The 9,003-nt window shown below is 36.3% G+C and overlaps 1 protein-coding gene across 1 annotated transcript; it reads right to left on the minus strand.

Moving 5' to 3' along the window:
- Window positions 1–253: 253 nt before the first annotated feature.
- si:ch211-157c3.4 (uncharacterized protein LOC561592 homolog) lies at window positions 254–8,396 on the minus strand. Its single transcript, XM_041995407.1, has 5 exons — window positions 8,295–8,396; window positions 2,984–3,034; window positions 2,768–2,863; window positions 2,455–2,656; window positions 254–1,310 (listed from the first exon to the last, which is right to left on the minus strand). Exons 2-5 carry the CDS (start codon window positions 3,027–3,029, stop codon window positions 1,193–1,195), a joined length of 462 nt encoding a protein of 153 aa, XP_041851341.1. The 5' UTR covers window positions 3,030–3,034; window positions 8,295–8,396; the 3' UTR covers window positions 254–1,192.
- Window positions 8,397–9,003: the final 607 nt, after the last annotated feature.

A 9,003-nucleotide genomic window follows, 5' to 3' on the forward strand; every position in this document is an offset into this window, starting at 1 on the left:
TTAAGAATAAACTTCGTAAATTTTCATATATATGTGTGTGTGTGTGTGCATACAATTACTGGAAAATTTTTCCAGCCTGCTTGAGATGACTTAAAATGTTTGCTGATACCAGCAGTTAACCGAACATGCATGCTAGGTTCATTTTCAGTCAGTGTTTGGATGTTGATGCAATAAATGGAAATGTGGTTATCAAATTCCTGCATGTGAGCCACAGTAAATGCAGTATTTCAAAAACATAACAAGGAGCCATGTATCATCTGTATGATATTATTTTATTAGATAAACATGGGTTTCAATTAGTTAATTATGGTAAATAACGGAAATTTAAGCATACTAAATTTTGCCTGGGGTCAGAAAGTAGAAAACATTGACCTGCTTTCTGCTACATATTAAATTATCAAGCAAAAAGTTGTTCTTAAGAAAGGTAGAAAAAAATAACAGACTGTATATATATCTACAACTCTCTATATATTCTGTTATTTTAAATTGGTTGATCTTAGCAATGTAACAAATGTTAAATACCCAATGGAAAGTAAACATTTAAGTAATCTAGACAAAACTTGATCTTCAAACATTCAGATTGTCCTTCATCTGCTCATGTTAATACTACACAAACAAGCCACCTAGGTTTAATTATGCTGTGGAATTTTTCCATTTCTTACAACCAGAACACAAAACATCAACACAAATATTCTTCCACTGGTCACTGTTACTAGTTTCCCTTCAGATAGGCAGCAAATTGGGTTAAATTTCAAATGCACAGCCCCTTCACAGCTGATAAAAATCTATATACAAGCCTTCAACTAAGCAGCATTCTGTTTGCAAAGGTTTGTGACAACATGAGAGTTTAAAATAAGAAAGAAAAAGAAAGTGCATTGGGTGTGTAGGGTGTGTTTTAAATGACCAGAGCTTGTGATTTTCAGCACGTGATACTGAAGCGCTGACAGCACAATCATCCCCAGTGTGTTTGCTAATAATATGATGCGGCATGGAAGTCATTCATGTATGATTTTGCCTCAACTAATGCGACGATTCATCCATAGAAATAAGCTACATTTTGTAGTGTGAGCTTTCAGTGTCAGAAAATGGCATGACTGATTGTTTTCCATCAGAATATCCCAAAGGCAGATGGTGGTGACAGGATGTTATTTCTTATTTCTATGGGTCCTTTTGTTTCCCTCCCTCATGTTTGTCATTTACAGCATTGTTTCTTCTCAACATGCAGGACTTTGTGGCATCTGGGGCACGTGTGGTAAGCATCCTTGAAGCGTTTCATGAAGAATGGGATCAGGCAGCAGCACAGGACTAACCTGCAACACACATGTACACTCAGTTAGCTTCAGAGAGATTTGATTTGTTTAGCATTATACCGTATTTAGGGGCCTTTCTATGTGTTTAACTTAACTGAAAAACTGGTAAAGTTTGACAATACAAGCCCAAATTATGACGGTATGGATATTCCAATAAAATATGATGATTATTACATTTACTATTAGTTTGCAAACATTTAAATTAGATAATAATAAACCATTTAGCATTTCATGTTACATCTCAGTCCATAAAAAACAGGACAGTAAACTGTTAAGACTGCTAATTCATCAGGTTGCATCAGTTTAATTTAAATATTCTCTGTATATTATCTATAATTCTCCTGCTGGTGAACATGGTTGTTGCAGTTACGTCTCAGGGATTTAAGCTCCAGCTTAAACATGCCCTTTACATACTAAAATTCCTTCAGAGTCAACAAATCATTTAACTCCAGTGTATCATGCACAGTAGAAGAAAAAATATGGAAATTCTTTCCATTTTCTCCTTAAGGAGCATCATTTTCAAACAGCTCAAGATTTTTTTTTTCATGCATTTGTTGATGAGATCCTGACAATCTTCTGTTATGGCTCCTCAAAGGCTTTCATGGATGCTGCTTTAGTACAAGTCACGACTATCTTCTTTTCACCTGTTTGAAATCAAATCTTTATTTTTATACCAGATTACTAGCACTTAATTGCCCTTGTCCTAACTTAAAAAAAAAAAGTTCCCAGATTCAAACATTATTGATAAAGGAAATAAAGTTGTTGAGACAAGACATGAAATATTTGGTCTGCAATTAATTAAAAGTCATATAAAGTAAATATATCTCATTTTTATTATTTGAGGCTTTATTATATTTTAAATAATTTATTTAATTAGAAAAAGGAAACAAAATTGTGCTGTTGTATTAAAAAAATCTTCTAAATTAATTTGTTGAAGAGCACAATCCTGCACACTGTTGCCAATTTACCAATTTATGAACCCCCTCCCTTAGAAAACATTCATGTCTGTTCTCAATAATTAAAATAAAATAAAAAGAAACTAAATAAAATTAGGAAAATCCTCACAGGACACGTAATATTGTTGTTAATGTTGTAAATGTGTTTTTTTTATTTGTTTTTTCCTGGAGTTTCCAAGCACACTCACCCAAGGCAGATGAAGAGTAAGCACATCAGCCAGGCATAAGTTCCTGCTTTGTAGGTGACATTTGTCATGACCTGCTGTTGGCAGCTGGGGCAGGTTGTCATGCCAGGGTTGGATCCCAGTCCCACATCATAGCTCACAAACTTTTGTTTGCCATCTGAAGTGTTGGCCCCCGTACCCAGGCCTCCTCCTCCACTTGTGTACACTGTTGGAGGCAGAAAGAAGAGAAAGAGGAAACAGAAAAGCAAATTAATAATGAAAGAAATTGAGGCAAAATAATAATAATAATAAAAAGTAACCTCAGGGTTGAATTTACCTGGTGTGACCCGAGTTGTTGAGTTCTCCTCTGAGGTGGGAGGGGTGAATGGTGTGTGGACGTGGTAAACTTTCACTCCACCCCCTTGACCTTCAACTGGACCAAACCCAAAAAGAAAAAAAAAAGGTATTAAAACGTTGGAAGGACAAAACAACAGAAAGATGTGTAAATTAGCTGGCTATGAAAATGAGTGTGAGCATGTGTGTTTAGGTGTACCTGGTATGAGATAAGGAGGGGGTTCGGTTTTTTGATTGGTACTCATTTTTGCTGTAAAGGGAGAGAATGAACAGAAATAATTGGTTACAAGGAGAAAATGAAGACAGAATCCATCATGCTTCATGAAACATACCCAAAACCTAATGTGACTGCACTGTGTGATGCTGCTTGCAGCCAGCAGATGGAGCCACACTTCACCAAAGCCACTCAAAACATGCTTCCTATGGTGGAAATGTCTGTCATCCCTAACTGACACATATAAAACCAAAGTGATGTATTACTCAGCCCAGGGATAATATGAACAGCATTGTACGGATGTTTTGTGTCTATATCAGAGGACACACCCGGGTGTGTCTGTTAGGAAATAACTGGCTGACATGTCTCAGGCGTGGTCACTTAAAAAAAATTCTTTTAACCTCTTTATTTTAAAATAAATGCTTGGAAGACTACCCGAATGAATGCAGACTTTGCTTTTCAATTATTAAAAAATAAATTTTGTAATATCAGAAAAATCCTATTAGACGCTTATATGAACATCCTGATTCCTTCCAATTCAAATTTAAGGACTTAATACAGCTTTTCATGTCATTTTATTGACTGAGTGAACCTTTTTTGTAACTATTTACCTGACTTAATGTCATTGCTCCATGAAATTCATCATTATTAAAAGTTTATGTGCAAAACTGCCGTTTACAACCAACTGCACATCATATACAGCAGCCATAACACAAAACACAGATAGCAGCAGTATGAAATGTTGGTTTTTACACTGAAAGTGATGCAGTTTAAAAGATGAAAGATGAAAAGATTTTAAATGCATTGGGACACTCCTATAAATGAGGCTTTACACACAGGCTGGACATGCGTCTTCTCACTGAGACGCTCTGTTTTAGCTCCTGTCTCTTTAGGACTCCCCTATTGGTAAAAGCCAAATTGGCCCTGATTGGTCAGCCGATGGGCTTCGAGGTAACTGCTCATTTTTTTGCATGATTTTTTAAAAAGACTTTTACTCTTGTGAGAAATGCTGAAGTGAAGCACATGATGCGGAAACCAGAGAAAAGCCCGGATCGCCAGTGAGGTATTTCAAGTATTATAGGTGCATTGTTTTGTGTCGAGAGCTTTTTTCCCCCTTTTAATGTGGACTTTGGGTTTTGTAACTCTTCAGACATTGTACATGTATAAAAAAAAATTGTTCCAAATAGTCACAAAACATCTATTCTAATCTATTAATTTATATCCACAGACATCATTTATGTTTTGTGTGTGTGTGTGTGTGTGTGTACTCCTGATTACAGAAATAACCAGAGGAACACAGAGTCAACTACATTTTGTGAAATAGTCACAAAAGGGTTATTGCATCACATTTAAGTGGAAACAAAATCTTCATTTTGTCTGTAAGTTGGGGATAAAGTGACACTTACAACCTCCAGTTAAAACAGCTGGAAAAAATCCAAATCTCATATTAAACCATTGAACTTTCATAAATAAGCTAGCGGTATATGGTAGGCCAAATATCAATGAATACTTTATTATTTCCTTTACGTAAATTACGTCAGCAAACCACAGTGTTGGCACATACAAGCTGTTCCCCGCGGCTTTAGTGACTTAACCACAGATATTGATGATAGGAAACAACATTCCCAAACATTTATAGCACTAGAGAGACGCGCAACTGAGGCAAAACACAAACTAAACTTAAACAACAGACCAAGAAAACCCAGTAATATTGGTCCAGAAAACAGAGTACATGATAATTAGATTATGTATAATGATCTGAGAGATTTATAGAAAAAAATGCTGGATTAAAAATTTAATTGAACTGTAAGAGCTACTAGCTCAGCATGAAATTTCATGTGACTTTTCTGCAGCATTTCATGAAGGGAAACATTTCATTTTAATGGTTCCATGTAGTTTTCCACTAGTTTTAATACAAATTCATTTGTATTTTTTTAAGTGAAACCTGATGCATTGTTGAAACTAAATATAGTTTATAATCTGCTCATGGAAACATGCCTTTTACAAATCCTGTTTCATTGAGAAAGGACATAGACTGAATGAATTGTTAATGGACAAACTTCCTCTCCTCATCTTTTGCTTCTGCTTTTTAAACTTTAATTTCAGCCTAAACTTATCCTAACCTCAAACCAAATGTTTTCTCAGAGGTCTGTTCCTACAATATGTCAGTGCACACAAACACAGACAGACACAGCCTGCATACACCCATATGCTGGTGCAGGAATGTGACGGAGCTGCATGCTTCTCTCTGTGTCAAAGACTGAGGGTGTGTCAGCCAAACCTGCACATGATGAGCTCATACACTGCAGATTAAATGAATACTTTATATTTATCCAAACTCTGCTCAAAAAGCTCATTGGGCCTCATTCGCTAAGCTTTCTTATGAACAAATGTGTTCTTAAGTCCTACTTATAAACGTTTTTACAAAGATCATGGCATTCATGAAAACCCTCTTATCTTGGATTTGCTCTTACCTACGAACAAATCCTACAAATACTTGGGAGCAGGCCGCTCTTACGAACGTTTGAGTGCTGACGACAAAGTCAGGTTTTGTGTTGTTTTCTGCTGTTTTGTTCATTAAAATAAAATAATGAAATTACAGCAATGATTAGGTCAGATTTTTACAATAACTTTGGGGAAGTCTTATAACATTTAGATATTTCCAAATAAACATTGAAATATTGCAGCTCATGTCCCAACGTAAAACTTTTTTGTTAAGGGAAATATTAAAGTATTTTTCTGTCATTCAAGAACAAATAGCTGTCAAGATGGGATTTAATTCTATTGCTGGTCTTCCTAACACCACTGGTGCAACAGACTACAAACGTGTGCATCGAAGCAGCCTCACCAGATCAGGTGTTACACCAAAATCTGTGACCCATCAGAATGTGTGACCACAGGGGGGTGACAGAGTACATTTCTGTGAGTGTAGAAAACAAGTGAAGCCTTGAAAACACTTGTATTTAAGTCTGAGATCATTATCATGCAGGTCAAGTAAAGTCACACATTCTGATGGTTATCAGAAACATACACACAGTATGTGACCCTCACACAGCGAGGATCACAGAGGTCATCATTTCGGATAGGCATCAGAATGTGTGACTTTTCTGTATAATGAACTCTGACTTAAATACAAGTGTTTTCAAGAATTTGCTCATTGTCTAAGATGTACACGGGGAGAATGTACAGTTGCCCCCTGTGGTGACACATTTTGATGGGTCACAGATTTTGGTGTAACACCTGTTACTCCTTTCCTTCAAGAATATCACTCCACAAATGTCCAAGTCACCTGTGACTCCCAGATTCACCTGCTGAATGTGGTTTTTAACAATTAAATTTACTACAACTGTGTCTTTTTATTGTAATGATAAGTTTTATAAGGAAATCAAGGTTATGCCTACGGTGTACCTTTTACCTCCTTTAGCCACAACACCATGAGGGTGTGCGTCTTTTTGTGTTTATGGGACCAGACTAAGTTCAGAAATAATTAATCACCTATTTGTACGTCAAGCTGCTTTTATATGATCTGAATCTCACTGTGTCATTATCACTTTAAAAATGACAACGATCAGGTTTCAGTGCTCATCTTAATTATCATGTTTTGTTTTCATTCTTTTTGTTTGCCATGTTTCCTCATCTGTGTCCCCGCTGTCTGTGTCTGCCCACATCCTGTAAGTTTATGGACTTTTTTTGGGCGTTTACATTATGTAAACTAGAACCAGCAGACACATCATTTAAATTTATGAGAGGTTGTCATTAGGCAATCTAGGCTAATAGAGGCAATCAATTCTGTGGTCTACGAACACAAATTTTTAAGTACAACTTTAGAACAAATATTAAAAGATATTGGTGAATGAGGCCCATTGTGTGTAGTCAAATGTCTGTGTTTTATCTGAAATGAGAATAATGCTTCTCTTCAGAAATCTTCGAAATCCTAAGATCCTAATGTTGAAACATCAACATGTTACAGTTGTTTTCTCAACCCCTGCTGGATATGTTCACTGTCAAGGTTGCAGCTCTGATCCCAAAAGACTGGTTTGTCTGTCACCTACACCTGTTGTGTTTTTAATAGCTGACAGTGCTGGTTTTTCAAGGAAATGTTTCCAGAAGTTAAAGAGTCCAGTGTTTTCTTTACTCAAAGAGCATGCACTCTTGACACATTCACTCCCTTAAATGGGTGAGGAAATAATACTTGCAGAGGGGCTGCATTGTGGCTGCAAGAAAGTTTGGAATGATGCATTCCAGATCTCTAAATATTTGTAATATTAACATTAAATAAGCCCCCAAAAATATATGAAGACAAACAACAAAGCAAGTAAAATCTGCCATTCATATACAGATGGATGCATAAATCATGTAGTTTTTGTCACCAGATGGGACATCTGGCCAGTGATGAAGACAGATTGGGTATGGCTTCTGAAAATCCATCTGAAAACATTGTAGAGATACTTTCAAACCACCTTGGGGGAGATTACAGGCTCAAACAATACATCTTCTGTAGAAGTAGCCAATAACTGGCGCTTAGACTGCACGGCAAGCATTTGGGAGTAGACTCACGGAGGAAAAAATTGTGAGATGTTCAGTTATAACTGGCCAAGATAATGAGTTGCTAACCTATCTAGTACTCTTTCAGAAAGAAAACAAAAATGGAATAAAAACATCTAAAACTCAACAAAACTGCTGAACAGGCCTCTTTCTGCATCCTGCATCTGAGTCACAGGTGTGGCCTCATTGAAAGTGACATCTGTGTTGTGTTGGTGGGAAGAAGGTTTGAGCATATCATAATCAGCTGCTGAAGGGGGAGACAACTGCATTCTCATCTCTTCAGCCTCATGCCATTTTCTATCAGACCTTAAGTTAAATTTGAGGAAAAATCTGTTAAAATGCTCACAAACTATCTCTCAAAACAAAAATAAACCCCTAAAGATTGTTTAAACATAAAGATCTTGCAACTTTATCTGATTAATAAGTTTGAAATGGTTAAGGCTGATAAATTAGATTTTTAAATTTTAAATGCATTTAAAACAATGCAAAACATTTCTGTTTCACTCTATTTAAGTAAAACCAGTAAAAACAGAGATACAGTGATACAGATGTTGCAGCACTAAATAAGAACTAAAATCATTGTAATTTACAACTCAAGACTCAAGTTCACCAGGAAAGCTTCAACTTATTTATATGAGTACAAATACCAAACATCCAGAAGATGATCTATTTAAATAACTATAGCCTTTATATTTAATCAACTCTCACTACATGACATACTACATGACATACAGATTGCCTACAGTCTTACCTTGGTGAGGTGCTGCAGTCAGTAAGCAGAGATGTGTGTGTGTGTGAGTTCTGACAGATTGTAGCTGAGTACATCCACCTGTCACACCTGTATCTCTACAAGCTTCACCTCCATCCCACCCACAGCCCTGCCCTCACCAAAAACAAAGAACAAGCAGCGACTATGACTCACCTAGTTTTGATGTAGCAGTCACAGACTGCTCAGGTATGTTTAATTCCCTCTTTGTTTCTAGGAGATTATTGAGGGAGTGTCACTCTGGGTCACTTTCGTATGTGGGAATAACCTGTTTCCCTCTGATTGCTTTGTATGATTCAGCAAACAAGTTGGCCTAACACAGATTGGAGCCATTGATACGTTGTGGTCGATGCCTAGAATGTAACCCGAGGGCTGATTGTGAAACGGAGTGACACACGTTTACATGGTTTTACACACATAAATTTAAAGTGTGCTTGCAAACTAAAAATAACAAACCAATTATGTTCCATACCAATTTTTTAGACAGAAATCTAAAAATGAAAACTAAGCATAACACAACAGTAGCCCAGTCTGAAAACCTGAGTTTGTGGCCCTAAATATTGACTCTGTTTGCTTTTATAGAGAATAGAACCACTGAAGCGAAATGTAAAGACTAAAATCTGCATTTTTTTTTTAAATAGTTCCATTACTTGTTTATTAACAGTCTATAAAATCATAATGTACAAAAGCTGTT

This window comes from Melanotaenia boesemani, chromosome 2, assembly GCF_017639745.1.
Source record: "Melanotaenia boesemani isolate fMelBoe1 chromosome 2, fMelBoe1.pri, whole genome shotgun sequence".
Lineage (NCBI taxonomy): Eukaryota > Metazoa > Chordata > Actinopteri > Atheriniformes > Melanotaeniidae > Melanotaenia > Melanotaenia boesemani.